Source organism: Caretta caretta, chromosome 13 (assembly GCF_965140235.1).
Source record: "Caretta caretta isolate rCarCar2 chromosome 13, rCarCar1.hap1, whole genome shotgun sequence".
Taxonomy (NCBI): Eukaryota; Metazoa; Chordata; order Testudines; family Cheloniidae; genus Caretta; species Caretta caretta.
The window spans coordinates 42036970-42054477 of NC_134218.1; the positions used below are offsets into that span (position 1 = coordinate 42036970).

General features: G+C 50.7%; 1 protein-coding gene and 1 gene segment (V, D, J or C); both read right to left on the reverse strand.

The window, feature by feature from the left end:
- Nucleotides 1-4878: 4878 nt before the first annotated feature.
- On the reverse strand, nucleotides 4879-9604 carry LOC142068858 (uncharacterized). Of its 2 annotated transcripts, XM_075118979.1 has the most exons (3): nucleotides 9001-9604; nucleotides 8367-8869; nucleotides 4879-6747 (listed from the first exon to the last, which is right to left on the reverse strand). In XM_075118979.1, exons 1-3 carry the CDS (start codon nucleotides 9332-9334, stop codon nucleotides 6724-6726), a joined length of 861 nt encoding a protein of 286 aa, XP_074975080.1. In that variant the 5' UTR covers nucleotides 9335-9604; the 3' UTR covers nucleotides 4879-6723. The 2 variants fall into 2 exon arrangements, with proteins under 2 accessions (XP_074975080.1, XP_074975079.1); XM_075118978.1 differs by lacking the exon at nucleotides 4879-6747 and having other exon boundaries at nucleotides 7977-8869.
- Nucleotides 9605-15330: 5726 nt separating this feature from the next.
- Nucleotides 15331-16928, reverse strand: LOC142068859 (Ig heavy chain V region 3-like). The segment is given in 2 exon segments: nucleotides 15331-16131; nucleotides 16614-16928. Coding segments are annotated over 2 exon segments (366 nt in total).
- Nucleotides 16929-17508: the final 580 nt, after the last annotated feature.

A 17508-nucleotide genomic window follows, 5' to 3' on the forward strand; every position in this document is an offset into this window, starting at 1 on the left:
CTAAAACTCCCTTAAGGATTTGGATCCCCAACTCCTCTGAATGGGAGCAGATCCCTTAGGAATTTTCAATATATCAGTTGTGGATTCTGTTTATGAAAATCATGACAGGTGAGACAGTCTATAGTTTTAAAGCAATATAAACCAGCAACAGCTATCTTTAAATTATGTTAATTTTCTTTTCTTTGATGCTGGATGGACTTTAAGTAAAATGTTTTCCTCACATAAAAACGTTGTGGGAAAACTTTAAAAGTATGTTCATCTTTCTGTGGCATTCCCTCAGTTTCATATTGATTTATCTCTTCATTCTGTCTTTTTCAGTGCACTCAAGGAAAAACATCTTACTTCTGAGATGTTTTAAAGGTGGAATGATCTTCCAAGGAAAGTGATGGATTCCACATAATTATGAACAAATGAACTGCGTCCTGAACAGATAAGAACAGAATAGACTAGACTAGAACGCCATAGAGTAGATAACCCTCCACTGCCCTACAGTGGATAAGCAGTAGATGTGTGACCTGGCAAGGCTGTAGCATATGTTCAGTCTACAATATTGTGTTTCCTCTCTACAGAGAGTTTTTGCATGGCTTTAAATAAGCTTCTTCTCAGTGTGTGTCTAGCACAGTAATACACAGCGGTGTCTTCTATTCTCAGGCTGTTGAGTTGGAGATACGTAGTGCTGATGGAATTATCTGTGGTAATGGTGAACCTCCCTTTAAAGGACTCGGAATATTTTGTTTCACTATCTGCAGGGTCAATTCTTCCTACCCAAACAAGACCTTTCCCGGGAGCCTGGCTGATCCAATGCATGTAGAAAGAAGTGAAAGTGAACCCTGAGGTTTTACAGGATAGCTTCACAGACTCGCCGGGCTTCTTAATTTCTGCACCAGATTGGACCAGCTGAATCTCCGACTGGACACCTGTGGAAAAGTATATCATAAATATTGACATTCCAGATTTATCTCTAATACCCCAGAATCACACGAATCCCCTATGTTTTCCATTTACCTGGACAAAGTGCCATCAAGCAAAGATAAATTAAAATATGCCTCATATTTACTGTCCTCTGCAGCCAAACTAAACGTCGATATTCTGCGCTGTAAAAGCAAGTGACAGCCCTGCTGTTTTGACGTGATTATTTGAGAGGGGGAAAGAGGTTGGCTTGTAAACAGGAAGTTCCCCACAGACTTTGCATAAACACTCATTAATTAGCCTAATTAGTGTGGAGGAGAGCAGAAGAATTACTTCTTATGTCTTTAGAGTAACAGCCGTGTTAGTCTGTATTCACAAAAAGAAAAGGAGTACTTGTGGCACCTTAGAGACTAACCATTTTATTTGAGCATAAGCTTTCGTGAGCTACAGCTCACTTCATCGGATGCATAAAGTGGAAAATGCAGTGAGGATGTTTTATACACACAGACCACGAAACATTTGGTGTTTATCACTTCAAAAGGTTTTCTCTCCCCCCACCCCAGTCTCCTGCTGGTAATAGCTTACCTAAAGTGATCACTCTCCTTACATTGTGTATGATAATCAAGGTGGGCCATTTCCAGCACAAATCCAGGGTTTAACAAGAACGTCTGAGGAACAGTGGTGGGTGGGGTGGAGGTAGGAAAAAACAAGGGGAAATAGGTTACCTTGCATAATGACTTGGCCATTCCCAGCCTCTATTCAAGCCTAAGTTAATTGAATCCAATTTGCAAATGAATTCCAATTCAGCAGTCTCTCTCTGGAGTCGGGTTTTGAAGTTTTTCTGTTGTAATATCGCAACTTTCATGTCTGTAATCATGTGACCACGGAGATTGAAGTGTTCTCCAACCGGTTTATGAATGTTATAATTCTTGACGTCTGATTTGTGTCCATTTATTCTTTTACGTAGAGACTGTCCAGTCTGACCAATGTACATGGCAGAGGGGCATTGCTGGCACATGATGGCATAGATCACATTGGTGGATGTGCAGGTGAAGGAGCCTCTGAGCGTGTGGCTGATGTGATTAGGCTCTATGATGGTGTCCCCTGAATAGATATGTGGGAACAGTTGGCAATGGGCTTTGTTGCAAGGATAGGTTCCTGGGTTAGTGGTTCTGTTGTGTGGTGTGTGGTTGCTGGTGAGTGTGTATAAAACATCCTCACTGCGTTTTCCACTTTATGCATCCGATGAAGTGAGCAGTAGCTCACGAAAGCTTATGCTCAAATAAATTGGTTAGTCTCTAAGGTGCCACAAGTCCTCCTGTTCTTTTTGCGAATACAGACTAACACAGCTGCTACTCTGAAATCTATACAGAGAAGCCCAAGAAAGGAGTCAGGGACAGGGGGTGTCAGTTGCTTCATTTCACCCTGTAGATCGGTGCCACAGCCAAGAACAGAACCAACATTTCCTGATTCCGGCTCCAGTGGCCTAAGGAGCAAACCAGGCTGCTCCCTGATCACCATCTGATTTGAAGAACACAAGCTAAAACTGCAGACAGCAAAGCCCTGCGTCTCTCAGGGTAAAACGTAAAACCCTTTAGACAAGACCTAGAACAGGGCCTGTTCACCAGGGGCCCCATATTTTGAGGACTGATGTGGGACTCCGTTGCTGAAGGGCCCTTTCCTGTCCATAGGCCCAGGGGTGAAGTCCGTGTGCGAGAGAGAGATGGGTGAGGGAGAGGAGGCCAGTCCCAGGGGAGATACTGTCGGGGAGGAAGCCAGGCAGCGATCACTGTGCGTCTGTGGCACAGTAGTAAGTAGCGGTGTCTGCAGCTGTGAGACGGTCTATCTTTAGCTTGCCAGTGGAGCCGCTGGTGGAGGGGGTGACCCGTCCTTTGAACTCATCCGCGATGTAGACGGTGTAGCCTGGTCTGAAGGATGCTATCCGGACCAGACTTTTCCCCTGGGGCAGGCGCAACCATTGCATATGACGGTCATTAACATTGTACCCAGAAACGGTACAGTCCAGCGTAATGGAGTTCCCTGGCTCTGCCTGGGCAGAACTTGGCTGGGTCAAAGTGATCGCGGCCACCCAGCCTGTAAAAGAAAGAGAACAGAGACAGGATTATACCACACCAGAGCAGGGGCCCCTCTACTCTCCAAAATGCATGACAGTCACAAAATGACCTGCCCAGACAAAAGGAAGTTTTACCCTCAGCCCAGGGTCACAGACTGGGTTAAATACCAGAGCTGCCATCCAGTGCTGTCATCAGTTCCTTAGAGACATGACAAAAACCCAACACCTGACAAGAGTCTGCATTTCCCTGCTCACCTGACAAGCTGCACCATGAGATAATGCAAAGACAGCGTAACGGCAGCATGACTGCCGCTGATCTCTGCTTTAGCACAGCGGCGTTGTGTGAAATATTCCCTCTGAAGCTATCGCCCTAAATTCTTATCTCCTCCAGGGAAGGCAAACGGTTCTGCATTTCAGAAGCTTTGCATCTGCCTTCTCAAAAAGAAAAGGAGTACTTGTGGCACCGTGTTCCTCTGAAACCTGTCATCTGCCTTCTGTCTCTCCCCGCCTACTCTCCACCCACCCGCTGACTAATGGAGTAGGACGCAGGAGATCTGCCTTCAGGCTGAGATTTCTCAAAATTGCCTGAAGTTAGGCAAATAGCTACGACCCAGCTCCCTTAGGCCCCTTGAATAGCTCAAAGTCTGTGACCTGCGCGGCCACATACTCACTGTGTGGTGGGAACAGAGGAATTGCTCCAAGGCATCAGTCCTGTCCATCCAGCTCAGTTCTTCAACAGGAGCCAATACCCAGTGCTTGAAAAGAAGGGGCAAGGTTGATTCTCGTGGCAACCTATGGGATACCCTCACCGTAGGGGAATTTTCTTCCCATCCACATTCAGGGAAAGGTTGACGTGCTTGCTCCAAAGAGCAGAGACCTTGGACCACCCACTCAGCCTTGCTTTTACTTCGTTCCCCATCAAGCAATGTTTTCCTGCCGCTCATGGCTCTTGTGGGGATAAATACATTGTTTGTGAAGGGCTCAGATACTACCCAGGTGGGAGCCATGGAAGATCCTAAACCGAAAGTTATCTTTGATGTTGGTCAAGCCACGTTTTCAAGCGTTGGCTATACAATACAAATGTTTCACTGTCACACGTCTAAATGGTGAGGATTTCTGAACACGGAGTAGGAACTTATTCTCTGAATAGTAACAATGGAGTGAGTGCGGGGCAGAGATTCCCCCTCCCTCACGCTTCAGTGTAAAGCAGAAGTAATTTCACTGCAGTCAATGGGCCTGAATTGTCTTCTTAATCACTCTGGTGTAAAGCAGAAATAAGGCCATTGTACTCAGTGAGGCTGGATCATATCTCATTCACTATGGTGTTAGGCAGGACTAACTCTGCGGGTGTCATGGGGTAACTCTCCTTTTGTGTACTCCTGTGTAAACTAGGAGAGACTCCAGAGTGCAGCCATTATTACCGAGGGGAGAATCCGGAGCAATCGAGCTACTCACAGAGTAAAATACGACTGGACATGAGGAATGGGAACAGAATCTCACCCCGTGCTAGCGTTGCCCTGTTTTGAAATATAAAAAATCAGTGTAAAGGCTTAGAGCTGGATCCGGAGGTCGTGTGTCTGTGTGCAGTGCGAATGAAGTCAGCATGGCTACGCTGAATTACACCACCGGAGAATCTGCCTCTTTCTAGCAAAGCAATCGGGCTAGATTTTAAAAAGTCTTTAGAAGGTGATGATGCAAAGTAGGTGCCTACTGGGATTTTCAAAACAGTCGTAAGCGGGTTTGGCACCAAACCCCCATTGAAAGGAATGGGACTTAGGCACCTAGCCCACTTTTTTGGTATCTATCTACCTTTAAAAATAAGGACCAGTGTTTTCTTGAAAGTCAGGCTCATATAGGGTGAAAACTCCTCAGACACACAAGACACTTCAAAGCTATTAATTGCAAGACAGTTTTATTTTGGTAGGGTCTTTCATTCAAATTCTCATCCCCTAAAATTGTACAGACTACAACAATAGGATAGGTTTCAGAGAAGCAGCCGTGCTAGTCTGTATTCGCAAAAAGAACAGGAGGACTTGTGGCACCTTAGAGACTAACCAATTTATTTGAGCATAAGCTTTCGTGAGATACATGTCTGTATATAAATCTCCCCACTGTATTTTCCACTGAATGCATCCGATGAAGTGAGCTGTAGCTCAGGAAAGCTTATGCTCAAATAAATTCGTTAGTCTCTAAGGTGCCACAAGCCCTCCTTTTCTTTTAACAATAGGATAGTAGCTCTTGAGATCATTACCCTGTCTGCTCATTATAGTTAAGAAGGCAGCAGGCAGTGGGGAAACCACAGACTTTCAGCTGCAATTTAAAAGGAAAGAGAAAAGCCATGTGGTTTTCACAGACGACCAGAGAACTGAGAGCGGCTCGATCTCTCTCCTTCAGAGCTCTGCTGCCATCGCTTGCTCAGTAACGGGTATAGCGACCGCTGTCTCCGCCCCCGACCTGCGTTACCAACTCCTGGTCATTGTCCGGGGCACCGCATGCTCGCACTTCCTAACCCTTTCCTGCTTCCGCGTGGTCACTACGGGATAGACGTGTCTGTCTCCTTCCCCAGGTTCTGCTGCCCTCTGGGGACCACTGCACCAAGGGATTCCTGTTCCCTCTCGGCCATTGCAGCCTGGTGGCAGATTAGAATTGGAGCCCAGATCACCTCCCTGCTTGTCCAGCACTGTCACCCATATCAGACAGATATACTGCCGCTCAACAGACAGGCTGTGGCTCAAAGAAAAGTTTGTTACAGGAATGCCTGGGATGTGTGTCACGCAGAGGGGCACAATGGTCTCGGAATGGTTTTTCCGGCTTCAAAAATCTGTGACTCTGTCCTCCATGCTCCTTAAAACATGAGTGCTCCAGTTCAACATTTCTTCTGGATGCAGGACCCACTGGGTGAGATGGTCTCACGTAAGGGTCCTTTTTGCCATTCAAATCCACGGGTCATTATTCTTAGCATTTTTGTAACATCTGAAGGGTCCCAACCAAGGTCAGGGTTCCAGTGCGTCAGCTGCTGCCCCTACGCACCACAGGAGACAGGCCTTGCACTCAAGAGGTTTCACTTTAAACACACAAGCCAGACAAAGGGAGTCCCTTGCTTCACTTCACATTGTTTCTGTTCCAGGCTGTGACACTGAACTTCAGATTCTCCCGATTCCCACTCTGCTGGCCTAACCCGCAAGGATGGTGCTTCCCGATCACAAATTGATTTGAATGACGCACGTTGAAATTGCAGAGACCAAAGCCACAAATCTCTGGGTAAAATTCTAGCTTTGGAGAGGAAGCAGAGGAAGGCCTGTTCCGCAAGGAACCCGCACTCTGAGGACTGATGTGGGACTCCACTGATGTTTGGCCCCTTTACTGTCCTTAGGGCGGGGGTGAAGTTCATGCAAAGAGAAAAATGTGTTCAGTGAGAGGAGGCCAGTTCCACGAGGGATATTGTAGGAGAGGAAGCCAGGCAGCGACCACTTGCATGGTCTGCAGCTCACCATGTCTGCAGCTGTGAGACTCTTTATCTTTAGCTTGCCAGGGGCACCATTGGTGGAGGGGGTAACCCGCCCTTTGAACTCATCCGTGATGTAGGTTGTATCCTGTCCTGAGGGCTGTTAGCCAGACCAGACTTTTCCCAGGGACTTGTCGGATCCAGCTCAAACGGTGGTCGTTGATATTATACCCAGAGGTGACACAGTCCAGGGTGAGGGAACTGCCTGGCTCTGCCTGGGCAGAACTCGGCTGGGTTAAAGTGACCACGGCCACGAAGCCTGTAAAAGAAACAGAACAGGGATACTGTTACTTCACATACAACCAGGGGTTTAATCTAACCTGTAAAGGGTTAAGAGGGAAGCTTAATATGAGTTGGCACTTGACTGAGGGGCACCAGTAGGGAAGCTGAACCCTTTCAAATGGGGGGAAACTGCTGGGTGTAGGGGTCTTTTGTTCTCTCCGACAGAAGCAGCTCGGGCAGCAACATGCTGTAAGGTCTGGGCCCGCTTTAAAAATCATCAGCATCATACCTAGAAACTCCTCATTTGGAATCCCAGATATGTAAGTAGGCCAGGAATGTCTAGTTAGACGCAATTAGATTTAATTCTTCATTTTGGACTTGTGGATTCCTCTGTGCTAACCCCAGGTGCTTTTGTTTTGTTTTTATTTTCTTGTAACCTTTAAGCTGGACCCAAAGAAAGTCATTTTTGGTGTTTAATCCCTAACAGCCTGAGTTGTCAGAGTTGTTTTCTTTCTTTTTTCAATAAAATGTACCCTTTTTAAGACCACGATTAGATTTCTGTGTCTTAGGAGGTAACGAGGATGTGCATATGTTAATCAGCTGATACAACAGCTGAGTTTCCCTTTTCTATGGTTTTCTTTCTGGGCTGCCCCGATGGAGGGATGGAAAAGCTGAAGGGCCTCAGAAAAAATCTTTCCAAGTGAGGTTTTTCTGGATTGGCAAAAGGCAGTTTTCACTTGGGTGGTGGCAGCATTACCAGCCTGGAGTGGCCAGTATTAACTGTTAGAGTCCTTGCAGCCCCCCACCTTCTGCACTCGAAGGGCCAGAGTGGGGAACCAGCCCTGCCAGCACCTCAGTGTAAAGCAGGAGGAATTCCAGTGGGGTCGATGCGACTGACTCTCAGTGGAAATTCCATTGTCTTGTCAGGGCTAATTCTCCAGTCACTCATTCTAGGGCAGAAGCTCTCAAACTGTGGGTCGCGACCATGTTTTAATGGGAGCATCAGGGCTGGTGTTGGACTTGCTGAGGCCGAAGCCCAAGCTCCACCACTCAGGGCCAAAGTCAAACCTCAAGAGCTTCAGCCCTGGGTGGCGAGTCCCAGGCTTACAGGCCTCCTGCCTGGGGCTGAAGCCTTAGGACTCCTGCGCAGAGTAGTGGGGCTCGGGCTTTGGCCCCCACGCACACCAGGGGCAGCTGAGTTTGGGTGGGCTCAGGTTTCAATTCCCTGTCCTGGGGTCATGTAGTAATTTTTGTTGTCAGAAGGGGGTCACGGTGCAATGATGTGTGAGAACCCCTGAGTTAGGCTGATTCTCCTCTCACTCCTCCAGGAGTGTAAATCAGGAGACAGTCTAGAGTAAAGCACGGTAGGTGTCAGCGGCTTAAATGGATTTACTCGTGGAGTAAAACACACCCACCCACAAATTTTGTACCCTACCGGGAAAAATTCTCACACTCACACACACACACAAACCCCCCATGGTCCAGAGCTAGGGCAGCCAGGGAATACCAGTCATTTGGCAGAGGGGCCCACCAGACCCTCAGCTCCCCAGTTCAGCTGCGGAGCGGACAGGACAGTCTGTTGGAACCTCAGATCCAGATTCGTGGTTTCCAAAACTGCAAAACTCCTGTAACAAAGTTTCTCTTCTGCCCATTCACCAGCGCAGGAGTTTCCTCTTTCTCTGCTTCTCTCCAGCTTCGTGGGTGCCTCTGACAAAGCATCTCTTTCCAGGGACAGCGGAATTGGGTGGACCGCAAGGGCAAAGTCAGGTGTCTTCTCTCTGGGAGGCGAGGTGTGTGGCTGGCCCCCTTTTTGTCCCAGGCCCCCTGTCTCCGTGTCACTGTGTCTCTCCGGGCGCAGTAATAGGTGGCGGTGTCCGCAGCTGTCAGCGAGTGGAGCTGCAGGGAGACCTGGTTGCTGGTGGTGTCTGTGGAGATGGTGATCCGGTCTTGGAGAGACGGGGTGTAGCGCGTGGCCCTGATATATGGATAAACATATCCCATGGATTCCAACTCTTCTCCAGGAAACTGCCGAACCCAGTACCAGACATGATCCTGAGTATTGATGGAGACCCCAGAGACAGCGCAGGTCAGTGTGAGGGGTTCGGAGACCTTCCCTATCCCGGGGCCAGAGGCCACCAGCTGCAGCTGGGAAAGGGCACCTAGAACAAGGAGGGGAGACCAAAATAATCATTGTATGGGATGCCCAGAGAGCGCAGTCTCCCTCTGCCTCCCCCCGTCACAGCCACAGAGAGAGAGAGAGAAATGCAAACAGTCACACACAGAGACTCACACGGCGCCAGGGCCAGCGACAGGAAGACACATTTAATCATTTGCAAAGTCTCAAATATCTCCAGGCCAGCCGCTGACCCAACGGAGCTCGGACAGCTCGGGCGGCTCGGCTGAAGTCTGAGCCTCGGGCTGCAAACCTCTGCCGACACCTGTAACAAATTGTAGCTCACACGCAGACACGGAGATTTGCTCCCTGTGATGTGTAGGGACTGGGTGTTGTCCCTATCAACAGTCTCGGAGCCCTCTGGCGGTCTCCCCTGCCTGCTGCTGCAGGACCCACCGGAACCTGCCAGAGAAGCCGTGTGGGTTAGTAGCCAGGCGCTGGACGTCTTCATCTAGATCAGAGGTGGTAAAACTACGGCCCACGGGCCACATCCGGCCCGCGGGACCCTCCTACCAGGCCCCTGAGCTCCTGGCCCCGGAGGCTCTCCCCCGGCCTCTCCCCTGCTGTTCCCCCTCCCTCCGCAGCCTCCGGGCGCCAGGCTGTAGTGTATTAAACTGCTCCGCGTAGGAATGTGCTCCTGGTCGCAGTTACGGAGAGCGATTTACTGCACTGCACCGGCGCAACGCTCTGGGCGGCGCGGCTGTACCACCTCCAGCCAGGGGTGCTCTGTGCTGCGCGGTGAGGGGGCAGGGAGCCGGGGGGGTTAGATAGAGGGAAGGGGAGTTCGGGGTGGTGCTCAGGGGGCGGGGGTGTGGATGGGGTTGGGGCGGTCAGGGGACAGGGAACGGGGGGAAGGGGGTTGAATGGGGGCAGGAGTCAAGGGGGGCAGTTAGGAAGGAGGGGGGGTTGTTGGGCCGTGAGGGGACAGAGAGAACGGGTGTTTGGTTAGGATAGAGGTCGGGGGGGCAGTCAGGAAGGAGAGGGGTTTGGATGGGGCGCTGGGGGGCAGTCAGGGGACAGTGAACGGGGGGAGGGGGTGGATGGGGCAGGGGTCCTGGGCCGGGCATCAGGGAACGGGGGGAGGGGTGGATGGGACAGGGAGTCCCTGGGAGGGGGGGCGTCAGGGGGCGAGAAGCAAGGGGGGCAGATGCGGGTGGGGGCACAGCCTGAGACAGCCTCCCCTAACCGGCCCTCCATACAATTTCCAAAACCCGATGTGGCCCTCAGGCCAAAAAGCTTGCCCAGCCCTGATCTAGACATTTGGAACTCAGGTCTCTCACGTGTGCGGTTTCCTTAATGTCCAATAAAGAGCAACAACGTCAGCACAGGGCTATGGTGGGTCCGGACCAAGGGTCCATCTCGCCCAGCCTCCTGTCTCCCGACACTGGCCAGCGCCAGGTGCCCCAGAGGGAATGAAGAGAACAGGGAATCCTCGCGTGATCCACCCCCTGTTGCCCAGCCCCCCTCCCCCCTCTCTTTCCCTCTCTGGATCTGGTTCTGTCCCTGCTTACACACACAGCAGTGAGTTTCTCGGTTTCTTTTTTTCTCTCTCTCTCCAGGGGCCTCTGCTTACACACACAGTGAGTTTGTTTCTTTTCTCTCCACCTCTCTCCCTCACTGGCTCTGTCTGTTTAGTAGCTGCCTATTTGCCCTGCTGAATTTTCCAGAGAGCCTAAGGGAGTTAGGCTCCATACGCCAAATTAAAGGAAAGGAGAAAGTTTAAGCAGTAAGGGGAGACCCAGTTCTTGGAGGGGTCTCTGGAAATGCTCATTGTGTTTTGGAGAGGCGGCATGGAGGGTGTTTCCCCACCACAGTACATCAGCCAGATAAACTCAGGACCTCCGCCAGAAAATCCGCTCTCCAGGAGACGTCGCATGCCAGTGTGAGGGGCTCTGAGACCTTCCCCTCGCCATGACCCGACTCCACCAGCTGCAGGTGGGCACGGGGGCCTGCAAAAAGGGGCAGGAGAGTCCCAAATAATAATACAACGACCCCCCACTCCAGGGAGCGAAGAATCTGGCTCAAAGCGCAGACTCCTTCATCGAAATGCTCTCATGCAAACATGAATCAACACAACTCCTCTCACACACAGGTGCAAAAGTAACACCAACAGACCCCGGTGGTTGAAACCTGGGACCTGTGGTGCTTAGTGTATGAGCCTCTAGGGCATGAGCTAAAAGTCACTTGGCTGTAAGCTAAGGCTGTAGAGCAAACTCATTAATCTCACTCTAAGTGGGCTCGGTGCCACTAGATGGGACAGAACACCACACCCCGGAGGTGTGTGGGTTACACAAACACACCCACAAATACTCTACCTCACCAGGAAAAACTCACACATACACCCACACTCCCTTCCATGGGCCAGAGCTAGAGCAGCCAGGAAATACCAGTCATTTGGCAGAGGGGCCCCCCAGAACCCCAGCTCCCCAGTTCAGCTGCGGAGCGGACAGGACAGTCTGTTGCAACCTTAGGCCCAGATTGGTGGTTTCCAAAACTGCAAAACTCCTGTAACAAAGTCTCTCTCCTGCCCATTCACCAGCGCAGGTGTTTCCTCTTTCTCTGCTTCTCTCCAGCTTCGTGGTGGCCTGTGACAAAGCGTCTCCTTCAACTTAAAGTGACCTCAGAAGGGGGCGGACCGCAAGGGCAAAGTCAGGTGCCTTTTCTCCGACAGGGGACGCGTGTGGCTGGCCCCCTTTTTGTGCCAGGCCCCCGGTCTCTGTGTCACTGTGTCTCTCCGGGCGCAGTAATAGGTGGCGGTGTCCGCAGCTGTCAGGGAGCGCAGCGTCAGGGAGACCTGGTTCTTGGCGGTGTCTGCAGAGATGGTGATCCGGCCTCGGAAAGACGGGGCGTAGCTGGTATCCCCGTTATATGGATAAACATACCCCATGGACTCCAGCCCTTCTCCAGGAGGCTGACGGAGCCAGTACCAGTAGGAATATTGAGTATTGATGGAGAACCCGGAGACAGCGCAGGTCAGTGTGAGGGGCTCGGAGACCTTCCCCGACCCAGGGCCGGAGGCCACCAGCTGCAGCTGGGAAAGGACACCTAGAAACAAAGGAGGGGGAGTCCAAAATAATCATTGAATGGGATGCCCAGAGAGCAAAGGCTCCCTCTGCCTCCCCCCTGGTCACAGCCACACACACAGAAAGAAATGCAAACATCACACACAGAGACTCGTAGAGAGAGAGAGAAATGGAAATGGTAACACGGAGAGACTCACGCGGTGCCAAGGCCAGCGCAAGGAAAACACATTGAATCATTTGCGAGGTTTCAGGTATCTCCAGGCCAGCCGCTGACCCAACGGAGCTCGGACAGCTCGGGCGAGTCGGCTGAAGTCTGAGCCTCGGGCTGCAAACCTCTGCCGACACCTGTAACAAATTGTAGCTCACACGCAGACACGGAGATTTGCTCCCTGTGATGTGTAGGGACTGGGTGTTGTCCCTATCAACAGTCTCGGAGCCCTCTGGCGGTCTCCCCTGTCTGCTGCTGCAGGACCCACCGGAACCTGCCAGAGAAGCCGTGTGGGTTAGTAGCCAGACACTGTATGTCTTCATCTAGATATTTGGAACTCGGGTCTCTCACCGTGTGGTTTCCTTAATGTTGAATAAAGAGCAACCTGAGTAGCACAGGGCTATCGTGGGTCCCACCCACTACAGCCCAGTATCCTGTGTCCCCACAGTGGCCAGAGCCAGGTGCCTCAGAGGGAATGAACAGAACAGGAAATCATCAGGTGATCCATCCCCTGTCGCCCATTCCCAGCTTCTGGCAAACAGAGGCTAAAGACACCATCCCTGCCCTGCTAATAGCCGTTGATGGACGTGTCCTCCAAGGATTTATCTAGTTTTTTTTTAACCCTATTATAGTCTTGGCCTTCACAACATCGCCTGGAAAAGAGTTCCTCAGGTTGACTGTGCATTGACTGAAGAAACACTTCCTTGTGTTTGTTTTAAACCTGCTGCCTATTCATTTCATTTCATGGCCCTAGTTCTTGCGTTATGAGGAGTAAATAATACTTCCCTATTTACTTTCTCCGTGTATATGTGGATACCTTTCATCTCTCACACACTGAGTCTCTCTGTCTGTGTCTCGTTCTCTCTTTCCCATACCCCTTGCTTCTGATCTTGGTTGGGATTTCCAAAGTTGCCTAAGGGAGTTAGGCACTCAGATCCCAATATAACCCCTAAGGGAGTCAGACTTCCCGATCCTTTCACTGCCTCTGAAATCCCCAACCCCCTCTGTCTCTTTCCCCCCTCCCCCATTCCTCATCTCTCCCCTCCTTCTCACACACTTTTACTGACCTCGACACTGAAGAGCTTGAAAAATTGCAGTTTCCGTCATTCTTTAAAGCAACAGATCTTCCGTGGCCCTAAGAGGGGCGCTCTCATGGGAAAAATTGATTGGCAGTAGGCTAAGTTTCTTGTACGTTTTGTATCCGGTGCTTTTAAATATAATCGGTACCCGAAAAGAGTCGCTAGTGAAAGTAAATAGACATTCAGAATCACACGTTGATTCTGTTGTGTTGTTATTGGTTAGCGTTTGTTGCGAAGTGTTTGCTAACTGATTTTGTGTGTTGGGAATTGATTTGTGTGTAGTCCATTCGGGTTTTGTTTGTTTGTTTGTCGTCATTTCCTAGTGTGTATTGATTAGCTGCTTTGGTGATTACTTTGGGGTTTATTTGTTGCTTTGTTGTTGTTGTTGTTGGGAGTTGGTTTGCTTTTGCTTTTTTTGTTTTCTCTCAAATGTCTGCACCTTTCAACAGCAAAACAAGCCCTTCCCTTCCGGCTGCATTTCCCTCCCTGGGACTCTCTATCGCCCTGCATGGGCTCGGTTATCATTTTCAGACGCTCACTTTTTGTCCCAGACCTCCCTGTGTCTGTGTCACTGGGTGTCTGGCACAGTGATGCCTGGCGGTGCCTGCAGCTGTCAGGGGTCGGAGCTGCAGGGAGACCTGGTTCTTGTCTGCAGAGATGGTGCCTCGGCCTTGGGGAGACGGGGAGTAGCTCGTGCCCCGTTCCATGGACAAACCCGTCCCATGGGTTCCGGCCCTTCTCCGGGAGGCTGACGGAGCCAGGGCCAGCAGTTACACTCTTCCGTGATAAAGACCCCGGCGGCAGCGCAGGGCAGCGTGAGGGGCTCGGAGACCTTCCCCGCCCCAGGGCCGGAGGCCACCAGCTGCAGCTGGGAAAGCGCCCCTAGAAAGAAGGATAGGAGAGTCCAAATAAACATGTAGCCAGATGCTTCCGGGAGCGACGGATCTCCCTGAGCTCCCCCCGCCATGCCGCCATTCCCACCGAGATACCAGCTCTTACCTGGTGCCAGCGTGAGGGCAGCAGGAAATAGGTTTTCGGTTTGAAGAGGAGGGTGGGGGAAATAGCATCAAATCTCCAGTTCGGCCCCTGAGCTGACAAAGCCCTGAAATCTCTGGAAATGACAGGGCCAGAGCTGTCCACATCCCTGTAACTTACACTCCACCTCCACCCACACGGCCTGGCCGAGTCTGGATCTCTCTCTCTGTCCTTTTCTGTAAATGCCCCTGTCTCTTCTCCGTCTCTCTCTGGGTGTGGCTTCCTGCCAGCCTCTCTAGCCTTTTCCTCTCTACTTACAAAAGCTGGGCTATTTGTAAACCGCGCCTTAGCTGACACTTGGTAACCTCCGACAGAGGAGGCCGTTTGTAGTTTTCACTTTACCTGGCTGTTAATCCCAGATTCCCCCCAGTGTTTGTGTCCACCCATTGATAAGCATGAAAACTGCACGCTTCCTTGTCCACACAGAAAACATCCCCTCCCCGACAGTTCTTCTGTCGCTTCACATATACACAATCCTCCCTTCGCTACACTATGGAGTGAGTGGGCGTGTTGACAAAATGCAGTTTGATAGCTCCTGTCAGATAAATGATCTCCAGTGTCCATGTTCAAAAGTGGGGAACGCATTGTTTGTTGCAAGTTCTCTCTCTCTCAAGCTGTGCCCCTAAAAACCCTGGGTGTGGGAGTGGGGGCATGCCAGTACAGTGTGTTGCTGCAGGTTAGAAAGTGCCGTGGTGTGTCTGAGGGGTTTTGTTCATTGGCGTTTTGTTGTTTTCGGGTCTGTTTTTAGTCTTCCTATTTTATCGTCTTTGTTTGTACTTATTCTCACTCGGTTATTTTCCGATTTTATACATTGGTTTTGGCGGGTTTATGTATTGCCTCCGGCTTTTTATGTTGCCTTTTGAAAACTTCTTTCATTCTTTATTTTTTTTTATTATTATTTTTTTTTTTTTTGCACAGGGGAGCGGGAGGGTCTCTGAGACCTCCCCGGCCTGACGCCACCAGATGCAGCTGCGAAAAGGGCACCATTTGGCTATGGCGCTCAAGGAGCGAAGAATCTCTCTGTCAGAGACAAATAGTCGCACAGGGGCACAAATACCTCCAGACACAGATGCAAACGCAGAGACTCACGTGGGGCCAGGGCTAGTGCAGACAGGAAATATCTAATCGTTGTTCCGCCGCAAAGAATAACCCTGCCTCCGGCTCTGGCCCTGCAGAGCTGTGAACGCGCAGGGTGGCTGCCTAAGCCCCGGCTGAGGTTCGCGCTTTGCAGCCGCGTGGCTATAGGAGCGCCCAGGGGACGGGAGCTGGAATGAGGCGCCGAGGAGATCTTCCCCTTTGCACACCCCGAGCAATGAGCTGGGCGGAGCAGCAGGCAGACCCAAGCCACACTCCCTCCACGGCATCTGTGTCCGTCTAAAGTAAGCGCTGAGGTAGGGGTATCCCCTGTTCCCCGCCCTCCCACACATCCCCCGGGATTCACTCCTCCCTGGTGCCTCCTGCAGTGACACAGTTTCCCCTCTCTTCCGGCACGGAGCGCGCCGGGTTTCTGCCCTCCTCCCCCAAAGAAGCTGAGTTCAGCCCGAGGACGTTAGGTTTTTGTCTCAGCTCACACCGGCTTCCCCTCACTGTGTCTCTCTAGCAGCGCAGTGATACCGGGCGGTGTCCCCCCGCCTCAGGCGGCTCATTCCCAGGTACAGCTCGCTCCTGGCGTTGTCCCTGGAGACGGTGAATCGCCCTTGGGCCCAAGCCGCGTAACGTCGGTCTGACCCGTCGTAGTTAATACGTGAGACAAACTCCGGGCTTTCCCCGGGACGCTGCCGGTACCAGAACATGTCGTAGCTGCTGAAGGAGAAGCCGGAGCCTTTACAGGAGAGGCGGATGGACTCCCCTTCATTTCTAACAGCCCCCCCGGACTCCACCAGCTGCATCTGCGACTGGGCACCTGCGGGAGAAAGCACAATGATCATTGTTTATACCTATGGACCCTCACTAGGGTGATAAGGGGTATCTAAGCCACAGAAATAGATAGAGAGACAAGTTGCTAGCTAGTACAGTGGAGGAAAGCCTAGATGGGGAGAGAATACAGTAGAGGGGAATGTGCAGATGGATAGAAAGAGAATACAGTACAGGAATAATGGATGGATGAATAGCTAGGGGAGGATTAGAAACACAAACAGATAATCTAATAATGTGCTACTAATAATGGAACATTGTATATATTAGTCAAAGAAAGAAAGAAAGAAAGAAAGAAAGAAAGAAAGAAAGAAAGAAAGAAAGAAAATATATGATGATGCCTAGAGAGAGAGAGAGAGAGAGAGAGAGAGATTAAGGAGGGGTATACAGACAAACAGACAAGCCTAGATACACTGTACAATTAAAATCGCATACTCTGAAGGTTTCCTGTATTTTCAAACATTTTCTCACCTTTCCAAGCCGCTAAAATGAACACAAACTGTACCCACACTGGCATTGCTGGCTGAGCTGCAGGGTAAATTCTCACTGTCAGGTTAAGGAGGGTTTAGCCCTTAACGGCACAAACACAAGGTGCGGCCACTTCTGTCTATTGCAGCCTCCCAGCCGCGGCTGCTGGGTTTGGAAGGGAAACGAAGTCACCCCCCTCCCCTTCCCACACCCTGTCCCTGGAAAGGGGAGGAGACTCCGGTCTGATGGGTGTCAGGGCCCCCTGGGAGCAGGGTGGGTTATTGTGAGGTTCTTACAGTGACCAGAAGTGTGTCAGACGCCACAGGGGACAAAGGCAAATCCAGAGCTCTGGGGCTAGCACCTCACAGCCTAGACCCATAAGAAAATAAGAACGGCCATTCTGGGTCAGACCGAAGGTCCATCTAGTCCAGTGTCCTGTCTTCCAACAGTGGCCAACGCCAGGTGCCCCAGAGGGAATGAACAGAGCAGGTAATCATCAAGTGATCCACCCCCTGTCGCCCATTCCCAGCTTCTGGCAATGACTCCAAGATCTCTTTCTTGAGTGGTAACAGCTAATTTAGATCCCATCATTTTGTATGTAGAGTTCGGATTCCGCTTTCCAATGTGCATTGCTTTGCACTTATCAACATTAAATTTCAACTGTCATTTTGTTGCCCAGTCACCAAGTTTTGAGAGATCCTTTCTTAGCTCTTGCCAATATGCCTGGGACTTAACTATCTTTAGTAATTTGTATCATCTGCAAATTTTGCCACTTCATTGTTTACCTCTTTTTCCAGATCATTTATGAATATGTTGAATAGGACTGGTCCCAGAACAGATCCCTGGGGGACACCACTATTTACCTCTCTCCATTTGGAAAACAGACCATTTATTCCTA